The following is a 13,827-nucleotide window of genomic DNA, read 5'->3' as shown; positions in this document are numbered from 1 at the left end:
CTGCTTTTGACAATAGATAGTTAACTGCAATGTCGTTGATCTAAAGAGTACACTGGAGAATAAATTGTTTCCTAGATTTTTATCCATTTTTTACTCTAATTTATAATGAAACAATATTTGGCATGCTAATTTCTTTTTTAAGTTTACATTTTATATTAGTCATGCAACAAGGCATAAAAATAAGACATCACGCATTGAAAATATATTTTTCTTATAAGAAATTATGTAGCGTAAGAGTAGGCAGAAATAATGTGACATCACCTCCACAGGCATTAATATTTATTTTTTCGGGCAAATCATGTAATATCTATTTACCAAAACATTTATTAAAAAAAAAATAAGGAATCACAGCATCTGACCATACATTAAAAATAATACAATTTAACTACCATTCAAATCAAAAGCAACATGCCTGCAAATAAAGAAAATTTAGCAAAACAGCAATCATTTTAATAAGGGCATACATAGTCATAAGGGATGACAATTTATAAGGATACAAATTTGTGATTTATATTATAATAGAAATCCCTATAATAAAATCTATATTCATGGACATTAAATTAGTAGTTATAAAGGAATTGAACTACAACAACTACAAATAAGCCACCAAGAAAATTTCTGATTTCACAATATCAGAAACATACATGGCTGACAGACAAACAAACAAAAAAAGAAAGAACAAAAGATGATTGAATATAAAGAATGAATACAAATACAAAAATGCAGTTGACTGTATGATCTATAAGGATTCAGTAAAGTTTACCTTCAACTAGCTGTCATTTAAATTGCTTCTGTCCCCAACCCAATATTAAAATCACTGAGGGCTTGATTGGCTGAGTGGTCTAAAGTGCTCACCATTATGGATCACTGCCACCTCACCTCCATCTGCGTGGGTTCAAGTCTCAGGCTCGGTCAATGTGGGTATGTGAGAAAGCCTGGCAGTAGCTTCTTGTGGGTCAGTGGTTCTTTCTGGAGTTTTCCTGGGTTTTTTTACTCTATTATTTATTCTGGCCGCCATTATTGCCAATCTTGTGCTGAGAAATGGCATTAAACTGTACAACAACAACAATTAAAATCACTTCTACTGCCCACTAACCCCTAGCCAGAAATTATGTAAAATAATATGCTTATTTCTGCAGGAGGAAATGTTTTTCATGTAAAATACATCTGAGAGTGGATGAACTGCTTCTGTTGTGGGTTGTCCGAATTTGAAAGTGCCTCCCTCCAGTGGTATGTTTTGCTAGAACAGCTCTCAGAACCTTCCCATTGTTCTTTTCTTTTCCCAGCTGTATCAAATTATAATAAACATTTCCCTGTGAAAAATAAGTTGGACATTTGGTTTAGAAATAATTGGAAAATTTTCAATGCAGAAACCAAAACTTAATCGTTAACATGTAAGTAGAACAAGAGCCCCCCCCCCCCCTTATGTCAGGCCGGGCTTTTATTTAGTTAAAAAAGGTACATATAAAAGCAAGGTAAAAAAAACTTTAACCTTAAGATTACTCTAGGATGAGGACAGACATATGGACAAATGGAGACAAAAAGTGATTGTCGTGACAAACTGTCATCACGGCAGATTTAACAAAAACCTATATCAATTAATTTGTTTCACCAAAGGACCAATACCAAACATAATATCAAATATGATTCAGTAGTTCAAGCACAAAAGGAGAAACAGTTTGACTGAAGTTAAATGGGGGTCAGCTATATCAACAATATGCTTTCAGCCCCCCCCCCCCCCATAATCAAGCACCAACTCTTGGCAGAATCCTCAACTTAATTTTTTAATTAGGAGCATATGACTCTTGACACCTAGAACTTGGGAGTCTACTGCCATTTTCAAACAGTCCCTTCTGCAATCTCCAGAATTCACAGGGTTACTAATTCATTCTTATAAATTTGTTTTAAAATTTTATTTTTAGATTTTATATCAATTTACAATAGAAAGACACATTAGTGGGTAGTGATACCAGTAGGTATCCAAGATGAATGAATCTCTCTCTCCTCTCTCTAACTCACACATACACACTTGATATTTAAAACATTTAAAATACAATATTATATTTAATAGTTACATGCATGTACAAAAAGGTTTTAAATAGACACAAAAAGTCACCGTTTTAAATAGATCTCTTGCAAGTGTTAAAATCCTAATTTGAATTTTCCCCCATTCCTATATAGAAAACTAAACAAATGATTCATTTCCCTTACTAAGACAGATATACAGTACAATTAGGATGATGAAATTTCAAAAGAGGATTAAGCTGAAATGATCAGTGTTACTTTGGTATGTATTTCCTTTGTTGTAAATCACATGACATTATTTCAGCCATCGAGAAAGCATCTTTCGCATGAATCATGAGACAGTATACAATTATTTACATGGTACCTATGTTTAGGTGAATATAAGTGACACAGGGTCTTCTAAACAAAGGCTTATAATTCATGTATTATCTGATATTAGTGCAAAATGCCACTTCAACTGCAAGAGCCCACAAAAATAATCAGTGATATCATGACAGTGCAACACCATGAAAAAGTGTCTCCTAATGGATTCATGCAATAAATAAAATCTAACAACAATAAAATATTTTAATTATAAGTTAACACATCTATGTAACTGGATGTGGATGCACGAGATCAGTAATTTTAAACACTGACTCGACCCCCTGCACATTTAATACGTAAGAAAGTAGTAAATTGTGCCTTTAAAGTAGTTGGTATTGATGTTGTTGTTGTTGTGGGGTTTAACGCCATTTTTCAGCACGATAGGCTATACATGGCGGCCAGTATTAATGGTGGAGGAAGAACCCGGAAAACCCTGGAAAGAACCACCGACCCACGAGAAGCTACTGACAAGCTTTCTCACATACCCACATTGGCTGAATCTTAGACTCGAACCGCCGCAGACAGAGGTGAGATGGCAGTGATCCGTAACGAAGAGCGCTTTAGACCACTCGGCCACTCGGGGCCCCAGTTGGTATTGATAGGCAAAAAAGCAAATTCTTTCATAATTCTTTTAACATGTGCATTCAATATTATTTGTTATAAAATGATGCTCCATTCTGCATTTGATCTCACAGGGTCTCACAAATTATAACTGCACCATACTTCCAATACAACAGTCACATCAGCAAACAAGACATCAGCCAGCTCATTTTGGTAAGGTGGCTGCATGTTTTGTTTATTCTAGAAAAGTACTACATTAAATTTGCAAATACAATTATCAAAAGTGGCTGTGTCGTGAGGAATTTAATACATTTCATGGGGACACGCATATAAGAAGTAGTATAAATTCTCTGATAATTTTACTTATTTGGCATGGGATTTCAGGTCCTTGAGAACATACTTTCATTGTACAAGTCTGATTCCAGGAAATCCTGTCAAATTTGATTACAAAAAATCCCTGCTTAATCAAAGCAGATTTATTATGGTATGTACTAAGCATAACCCTGCTAAAACAGTTAACTGGTGCTGGCATGTGGTTGCCATTTAAGGATTGATTTGTCTTGATTGTTGAAATGTTCTCTATTTTTAATGGAAACTGTCTTTTTCACATACCTAAAAAATATTGCTTTGTGTCCCTGAATTCACAGAATTAAAATTAAATGTCTAACAACAAATTTTTCCAACAAAGATAAATTTAATTATTTAAAATTCAGTAAAACATTGTTTTCGATCAGTCATCTTTGAGTATTATTAATCACCACAGTCCAAAAAAATAAAATATTTTTCACATGCTTGCCTTTGCATCAAAAATATCAATATCCAGGCTGGCAGAAGTCAGGAAATAACAGCAAACAGTAAGTGAATTCCAAAGTTCATTTGTTTTTATGTTTGGAATCAAGTTCTCCCTTATCAGCAAGGACAAAATGATTCTTGGCTAGGGACGTGATCCTAGTTAAGTGTTGAGGGAGAGGCAATTTGGCCATGCCACATCTGCCAAGATTACGAATTCCCTCTAATACAGATGGTCCCTCAAATTTCACCTGACAGGTGATTGGAACATCAGGGTCTGCAATACCAAGATTCTTTGCATCTTTAAACCTGACTCGCACCTGCAAAATATGAAATATTAAATAGTGTCAATTCCTTCAGAGTACACATGCTTAACTTTTTTTGCAGACTCTCTTCTAAAACAATCATGACATTTCATCTTAAATGGTAGGGTTTAAAAATGGCTTTGTTATATTGTCAAATGTCACTACATAGTCCTGATATGCCATCCAAATTGCTAATTGCCATCCAAATTGCTAATTGCCATCCAAATTGCTAATTGCCATCCAAATTGCTAATTGCCAACAAACTTGAATGTCATTAAATGTTGTTAAAATCATTAATAAATTAGCTGTCCATTTAAAGATTGGTTTATAAGTTGGAAGTGTGCCGCAAGATTTTTCCTTTTAATCGGTGCTTTTCCTTTTCTTTTTTCAGTCGTTTCTTACACAGAATAAAATATTCAGACATGCTTACCTAGCAGAAGATTTTACTTTGGGTCTAAAAGAAATCAGTCTTATTGGTTGTTGCTTATTTGAATGCTTACATTGTTGTTGTGGGGATTAATGCCATTTTTCATTACACAATAGGCTACACATGATGGCCAGTATAACTTTTAGAGGAGACAGCAGGGAAAGCATCAGGCCATGTGCAGATTCCACCAATTCTTCAGACATTATCATTCAACCAGTGCATGCAAGTGTTTTCCTACTGAATGTGAGCATTCCACTGTCTTTTACTGTTCATCATTTTTGGATATGTTCCCTTCTCTGTAGTGATCATTATTTCAGTATTATTTAGAAGTTTTCAGTTCTTCCTATAAAGCGATGATCATTGGATTCATTTACAATTTGTGGTCTATTATGCACTAGTGGTGTCTATCCAAGTTTTACATTATGTTTTATATCATTACTCTGATTTGCTTCACATAGTTCAATCTATTTACTATTAGCACAATAGGACCTTTCTTTTAAATATTTTTGTTTTGTTCAGTCAACTTTATTTGTGATATTTGCATAACTGCTTTCTAACCGCTATATATCTATACAGAGTGAATGGATTCTGAGTTACACCCACAAATACTCTATTCAAGAAATAACCATGGAGCAGTAAATATCATGTACAGATTACTTGATTCAAGCAACTTGCACCCACAGCAGCAGAGCATTCTGGCTCCTTGAGAGACTACTTGACACCTAAACAACCTGAAAGTTTAAGACAACTCTTTGTTGTCTACAGCACCAGATTTTCTTATTCAACACATTTCCAGATCTTCAGGACTCTCTTACTAATTATAGGAAACTGGATTTCAGGATTCAATTTACCTCTGATAGTGAATGAACACCTTCATTTACTCTGTTGTTCATTGTGCACAATGCTGTAACTGACATATCGGCCCATAAAACATTATCTTGCTGGTATGCTACATATGTACCTTCATTCTTGTACTTTGATGACAGAATATATAGAAAGGAGTCATAAAGTTGCAACATGCATCATCTTCTTACTATTACAAATGATGTGTTATGTGACATATGGATTAAAATCGGGGCCTTCAATACAGTCACATTCTTCCATAGTCAGAATGGTCCCTTGTCTTCATTTTGGCCACTGCCAAGTTTCATGCATTCACAACTTCACTTTTGCCCCCTAAATTTGTCAGTAACTAAATGTAGTCAGCTATTATACTACTTTGATGGTTCCAGTTGTTTAAGTGGTTAGAGCATCTGTCTTGGGTGTGGGAGGTCGTGAGTTTGAACCTTGGTCTTGTCATACCAAAGACTTATAAATAATGGAAGTTGCAGCTGCCTTGCTTGGCGCTCAGCATTAAGAAGTTAGTGTTAGGACTGGTTGGCCTGGTGTCAGGATAATGTGACTGGGTGGAACATGACACTACATCTGAAGCATGATGCCGCAGTGCTAGACATCACTATAAACTGCCACACTGCAGACATCACAGTCATCTGTGTCCCTTTATACTTTGCATGAATCCCTTGTGGCTCACATTCTTTACTACCCTACAAACGTTCCCCCAAGTTTCTCTTCCTGATGTTTGTACATGTACAATCAACCTTTAATTGGACATGTGTCTTGTGTGTCGTTAAAATTACAATTTAACTAATTAAATGTTGTTTGAGCAGGAAACAGTGCATCCTTCTCTGGCCTCCTAATGGGCCACTGTGTTTACTATTGGTCTCAACCCAGGCATGATGCAAATGTCGGCAAAAAGTTTGTAACTGATTTTAATGCTCAGAGGACAATGTCAACTGAAGTGGTTAGCAATACAAACAGATCATGATGATGCTTGCATTCAACACACAAGCAAAGGAAGTTCTGCATTCACTCTGGTCCTAAACATAAATTAGTTTTGTTTCCTTTCAAACCGTTAATTCAAAAGAATTCTATAGCAAATAATTAGAATCTTGTTTTGTCACAAAGAGTGTTTAAACCTTAATCTATTTGTGTCAATAAAATCCCAAACAAGGTTTTTCAAAAGGGCTGATTTAAATTTTGACAAAAGACCTTCAAAAGTATATACTGTTGTACAAACAAGGTCTGAATTTTCTGTAAAATCAACTTGTCTTCTTTTAATTTGTTAAACCAGTCCCAAAACCTATATTGATACAGGGGCTCTAAATGTTTTTTAATATATAATACAAGGGACGACAATTTCTCATTTCAGCTCTGAGATTCAACAATTTGGACTACAAATTTGGTTTAAAACGAACAGCAGTCCGTTTTCTAACCTGGGTTTCCTCAGATTATTCCCACCCCATTTTACATGTTTGCACATTTAGGTTGGGGTCACTGCAATTGTATATAAAAAATTTGGAATTTCGCCGCCACCATGCAGTAGTGACATATGGTAGTCGCTTACCAGCGGGCCAAGAAAATTTGAACTTATGTTATATTGACTTAAACCTGCATGAAATTGATAGGAAAATGATTTATTTTCTCAGAAATGGCAAATATTATAATCATTATGTCTTTATTCTGCTGACAGACTAGATGAAACTACGGCATTGATGAAACTTAACCTGGTACTCACCATTTGCATTACTAGTCACTTCACAAATCTCAAACAATGATATCGAAAGTCCATTAGTCACGTGATATCAGCAACGAACTACATTTTAATGTTGTTGTAGAAAAATTCAATTATATTAAATAAAAGTCAGATACTTTTTGTAAAAATCTGGCCAGTCTGACTTATCAAGCAAAGTGCACATGTCAACGTGGCAGTCATGTGATACAACAAAACTTCAGAAGTTGTTCTCAGAATATATAAATATCAAAAACTTTGTGTTCTTTCATTTTGTATTTTTATTACAACCAGTATATGACTTTCATTTAATATTTTTTTAGTTTTTGAAAATGTGGGTTGTTAGATTTGTGTACTCATGAAACTAGCAATGCAAATCTTGAGTACCAGGTCACATTTCATCAACTCTGATTTTAATATTCACAGTTTCTGAGAAATAAATAATTTTCATATCCATTTCATGCATGTATCAAACTATCTAATGTTTTAAAGTTTGCTAGGCCATCCAGTAAGCAGCTATGCTTTGCCACCACAATGTTTGCCTCTTGTGATGCTTTTCACAGCTTCCACATAAGGAAAGATAAGGATATTGAGCTGACTTTGAAAATAAGTCTACCAGACGAATCTAATCCACTGAGTGTTTGGATTGATTCAGCATATATGTTTACTGCAAGCATCCAGATGATACATACTGCACCCTCCAAATATTCTGGTTAGAACTCGATAACTTTAACTCATGATCAGTTTAGTTACGACTCAATTATGTGATTGTATCGGGCGTCAAGTGGTGGTGGAAAATTTCCAGGTTTTTTCCAGATTTTCATCAATATTTGCAAAACTTCAGGACTTTTCACGGTCAGGAAAAATTTATAATTTCTCCAGACTTTTTCCTGATTTCTCGGTAGTGTGTTAACCCTGATAATATATATTGGGACACTGCTATTTGTTCATCAATAATTTCTGTCTCAGGTACAGGCTTATCTCTGAAATCCAGTCCTGTGCAAAGACCAATTTACATAATATACATAATATTAGTGAGAAAAATGTTATGGAATTGCATAAGAGAATAAGATTTGTAAACTCTGATTTATTTTATCAGATACAGAAAACAAAAAAGAGAGGTAAAGATCAACACCAAGTGGGTTTTCTAGCAACCTTCCATGGGACTTTAAGTTCATGTCCTTCCTTCGTGCTAAACACCTGAAAGAATTTTTCTGCATGTGGATCTTCATCACATTTTTGGGTATACATAAAGATAATGCAACAGCGCTGAATTTTTTCATGTTAAATTTTATAATCCTCCCATTTACTGTCTTATTTTCTTTTCAAAATGTCTAAAGTATTGAAAAAATTTCATGATGGAGGAATGCAAACTATAACAATATCATGAAAATGATAGACGACTTACTTTTTTATGCATCACTGATCAATTTCCTTCATAAATGGATTTTAGTTCTTAAGTATGAATAAAACTAAGGATTTATTTCAAAATCTGTGTAATTTGCCTACTTCTTGATTTTCTTCATTTTATCTTTCTCAATTTTTTTCTTTCCCCTATTAACAAATTGGACACAAACAGAATGAAAGAAAAAACAAAACTATCACACAAAATGTAAAAAAATCTTTACACACATCTCCAACATGATAAACATGTATTTAAAAGGACAGCAACATTTAATAACAATTAGGGTTGTGATGATATATCAATATATCTCTATGCTACTATTTTGCAGTTCATGTTGGTACAAATCTCCCATATTGGTATTTTACTACTAACTGTACATTAGTTAGACTAGTAATGGAACTAGTTTTATGTATTCAAAACCTAATACTGAAGCAAGAAGTTTTGTTGTAACCAGTCAAATGATGGTCTTAGTCAGTCATCAGTGAATCTGGATCTTGTGCCCAGTAAGTGTACAGAAAGTGATCTTGGGAATCGCTGTGGTTTTAAATGCAACCAGGAAGGTAAAATTGATTAATCACGGGCAGTATGTAGTAAGTGCTTTGCAAGTGTATGGTATTCTGGAGAGATTATTAATCTCATAACTCACAAGCATCACCATCATCCATCTGTGAATATTGTCCCGAGTTGGACTGCAATGTCCAGTTCTTCTGCTCTGATTGAACGACTTTCAAAAAATCAGTTTTTAAGTCAAATCCAGTGTTTAATACATAAGCTAACAGTATGTTAAGCCTATCATTCTTTGGAAACCCATTAATCCAAGTCTAGTTTCATTTGTTAATTTCAAGTGAATTTCCATTTCTTGTCTTCAATCTGTAATCTCTTTTTTGCCTGACCATACAGAAGAGCCTTCTCATTTGTTTTTTTCAAAACAAGGAGAAACACAGTTGGTAGAACATATTATTTAATATAAAAATAACTACAAACCTATGTGATGATGGGCATTAGTAAATGGTTTTCAAATTGTATCATTGGTAGCAATACATATTGATGCATACTGCTATACAATTATCTATATTGCAATGTATTGTACTGACTTTATCTGGGTATAATCAACTCTAGTAGCAACACTGGCAACAATTAAGCACTGCAGAAGTGAGTAACTCACAAGGGACATATTTTGGTGACATTTAACATAGAAAGGATCTTTGTTATATTATTCACCGTACGGATAAAAATGTCACTTCTTTTCATAAATAGGACAGACCTGCCCATCATTTAATTACTAATGCAAAAAGAGCACCTAGGCACTTACATCTTACTCCATTAGAATTTCATTTTTATCTTACTGAGATTTTCTCAAGAGTGGAAAGTGTCATCAAAGCTTCCATTTATGCAATGTTTAAGATATGGGACTTTCTGCAATGTTTATGCAATGTTTGTCTGATATAGGACTTTCTGCAATGTTTATGTCAAATATGGGACTTTCTGCAACGTTTATGTCAGATATGGGACTTTCTGCAATGTTTATGTCATATATGGGACCTTCTGCAATGTTTATGTCAGATATGGGATTTTTCTGCAATGCTTGTGTCAGATATGGGACTTTCTGCAATGTTTATGCAATGTTTGTCAGATACAGGACTTTCTGCGATGTTTATGTCAAATATGGGACTTTCTGCAATGTTTATGTTAGATATGGGACTTCTGCAATGTTTATGTCAGATATGGGAGTTTTCTGCAATGTTTATGTTAGATATGGGACTGTTCTGCAATGTTTATGTCAGATATGGGACTTTCTGCAATGTTTATGTAAGCTATGGGACTTTCTGCAATGTTTATGTCAGATATGAGATTTTTTTGCCAAACCCTATGAAAATTCTGTACACTATTATATCCTGACAACTAAAGAAACAAAAATCTTCTAATTACTGTCAGGGGCCAGCTAAGGCTTATCTATCCCTAGGTACTAGATGTGTCATGAAATGATATCCTAATTAAGTGCAACTGGCCGATAATTGGCTTTCAAGACATGTTCATATTAAATGTATATGTTGATCTCCAACATGGTTTTAAAGATCTATATTACTGTCTGTGATTTTAGGTTCATTTGTATAGATGTTTCAGAACCAGGTCATCAATCAATATATTTCAAAATTCTGATAAGTAGATTGGTTCTAATTCTGGAAGATTTTTAAAAATATTTTCATTTCTTGTACAGGACTGAAAACAAAAAAGTGCATCTTTGCCATAATTTACATTCTCTTCGTATTAAAATAAAAGATTGTGTTTGGAACGTGAACTAGATTCTGATCACAAATGTTATCATAATTAATTACTATAAATCTCTCAATGAGGGTCTAGGAACTGAGTGACAATGTGTTGTTTGTATGATGGCACAAAAAAAATCTTTGCAACCTCAAAGTCTGGAAACATAAATTTAACCATGTTGTGCAGTACAATGAATGGTTATCAGCAACAACGAAAATATTAAAACATGCTATTCAGCATAATACTGGATTAATTGTTCAGTCGGCAAGTGCAACCTTTACCACTAACTTGATATCCTACATCATTTTTTATCATGTGTATTGAAATAATTGCTCAGGGCCAGTACACTAGGCTAGTTTCATGTACATGAGGACTGTTTTGACACCTTACTTTTCTTGATATAAGGAATAAAAGCTTTCCATTTCCATCAATGGATTTATTTTACCTTGTCAAGTGCAGGCTGTTGGTAGGTATTTAATTAAAACATTAAAGAGATCAAGTAACCATGAAAGGGAATGGCATCTCACATTTTATCTGATACATCTAACGCTAGACCTCTTGTTAAATGCTGAGCTCAGCAGAAATTTTCACTGCTCCACGGAATTAGTGATTGTCTGGGTTTTAGTGTTATGTTGGCAAAATCAATGACCATGGGTGTACAGATTAACATTCATTCTGAGAAATAAAGTGAAACTCTGCATAATACTGTGTTTTATGATCTATTTATTATGTTGGATATATTCATAGATCAATAAAGATTAATGAAAGTCAAGAACAAGTGTGTTTAAAAAAGGTACCAACACAGACATTAAATTTTCTTGAACTTTAACAGTTAGGTTTTCTAGATGTTTGCCAATTTTATTGGATTGCATAAAGGTTTCAGTCAGTATCAATTATGTTCTTTAGGAAGTAATAGAGTAATGTATTACCATTAGATTTCGCAGAGACATTGCTTTAGCATAGAGCTTTCAAGTTCTGAAATTCTGTAGATGAATAAATCATAATAAATTTCCATTGTTCAGCAGGTTTCATAAATGTATCATGATATATGTTTGTTAGTAATATTAATAACACTGGTATTAAAACAAGTACACAAACTATTGTTTATCACTGAATAAGGGTTGGGGGTGGGGGCTTCAAATTTGTAGTCTAGCTTACCTTCAAAAACTACAAAGACTGGTACCCAGGAATTAATGTTATTCACTGCATGAAACATGACAATTGGAGATGAATCATATTACAGAGTCAAAGTTAGAGGAGAACAAAACCATTTTATGACATATTTTTAAATCAATCCATGTGAGCCATACTGTCACACAAACAGCAAAGAAATGTTCTACACGCATTTTGTTTGAAAATAAAACATAAGTACGCAACAGTCTAAAACTGTGGTAAAACTACAGGATTCTGTAGAGTTTTAAAGAAATTCTATGATGATAATGTTTATAGCCATGGCTGATGATAAATTGAATAGTTACCATATATATACTAACTTACTGGTTGACTCCAACTGCGAACAACACTGAACCTGATCTGTTGCATAATGCACTGGTAATCAGGTTCTATGCTGATTATTCTATTGATTATTCCAAATAAATTGCACAGACAAGTATATGCAAGTGCAAAATGTGACAGCTGAAATTGGTCTGTGTAGTTGGCAGTTGGACTCTATATATAAGCAAGTACATATGGTAAATGTATGAGGTATGTTAACTTATCGAGAGTCAGACATCTTCTGGTACTTTTGTGTTCCGTAGTTAAAAATAAGTGTTTAAACATGGATATTTATCATTAATTTCATGCTTTACGGTACATCTTGTGCAACATATAGTTTTGAAAATTCAAACAGGTACGTCTATGCATCTTAGAGTTAATCAAAGACATTTCACTATATGTTGAACTTTTACCAATCTTTGTTCCAACTGCTCCCAAATACATTCCCATATTGCTCCATACACATTTTCACAACAGTTGGCAGAATAAGCCAAAATGGCAAAATAGAAGTCAACAGGAATGTGTTGTTGAATGTGGGGCAAGAAAAAAATGCATGTGGATGAGCTAGTCAATTGTAGGGTGAGTGCATCTTGGACAACTTACCAATACCTTGCAAATTTAATTTAATTATCAGACATGGCTCAAAGATTGAAAAGCAATTATTTAAAGTTTTAGAGTAGGTAGGTATGTACGTACGTATATATGTTTATATGGATGCGATTTTTAACGTAGCTTTAACAATTTTTCAGTCATTTCGCTACAATGTCTGCAGTGTGGCAGTTTATAGTGATGTCTAGCACTGGGGCATCGTGCCACAGACCAGGCCAACCAGTCCTAACACTAACCTCATATGTGTGTGTGTGCATGTATGTATGTACATAGGTATATGTGTGTGTGTGTGTGTATATATATGTATGTATACTTACTTTAAAATCTACTTTCTCAAGTACTGGTTGTGTATTGATCCCAAATGCTTTATCTAGCATCTCCTTCCTCCGTTTTTTCATTCCCTCATTCTCACATGTGATGTTTGGATCCAATTCTTCTTCACTTTCATCAAGTGCTGTAACACATGTTACAATGATAGTTAATGAACACATGGTCAAGAAATCTTAGCACCATATATCAGAAAATTTCAGTTGTTTTTTTCTATTTCTGATTCAAGACCTGGTTGCATAAAATCACCAAAAACTTTAGTCTATTCCCATTTTTCTTCTGTTACAAACAAGTATACTGAAAACGTAGTATTATTTGATCAAAATACCTCTGTCTGAGATATGAATTCTGATATAGTAGTAAAAATTAGGAATATTTTTTTATAATTTATAAATCGCAGGGCTAATTTTTAAAAGAAATTTCTCCATAAAAGTGCACACTGTATAGTAGTACAACCTTTATAAACGTTTTTATTTATTTTTTATATTTATTATTATCTTCATAATTTTAGAATTTTAATGACAATTTCTGTACTTTTTTTAAGCCTATTTACTAACATAAACTATGATTCTTTTCAATTTGCAATGTTTCTGCAAATGTATGTATCTACTTACGCAGGGTCAGAAAAAAGGCAAACAAGTTTCAAAAAGTTCACTGGCAAAGATATCGATGGTAGTGGATTTCA

The 13,827-nt window shown here is 33.9% G+C and overlaps 1 protein-coding gene across 1 annotated transcript in view; it reads right to left on the bottom strand.

Moving 5' to 3' along the window:
- Nucleotides 1-264: 264 nt before the first annotated feature.
- The window catches only part of LOC149780575 (centromere protein N-like), a 40,706-nt gene continuing 27,143 nt past the window's right edge, over nt 265-13,827 (bottom strand). Inside the window, exons 8-9 of the mRNA XM_089937689.1 lie at nt 13,133-13,269; nt 265-4,058 (exon numbers count right to left, since the gene is read on the bottom strand). Of these exons, the coding sequence (XP_089793815.1) occupies nt 3,822-4,058; nt 13,133-13,269 (374 nt within the window). The 3' untranslated portion in view covers nt 265-3,821. The remainder of the gene's footprint in view (nt 4,059-13,132; nt 13,270-13,827) is intronic.

Source organism: Sinohyriopsis cumingii, chromosome 16 (genome assembly GCF_028554795.1).
Source record: "Sinohyriopsis cumingii isolate HCF-2022 chromosome 16, ASM2855479v2, whole genome shotgun sequence".
NCBI lineage: Eukaryota > Metazoa > Mollusca > Bivalvia > Unionida > Unionidae > Sinohyriopsis > Sinohyriopsis cumingii.
Note: the sequence above shows the minus strand (reverse complement) of the source record. Positions and strands in the feature narration are given on the sequence as shown.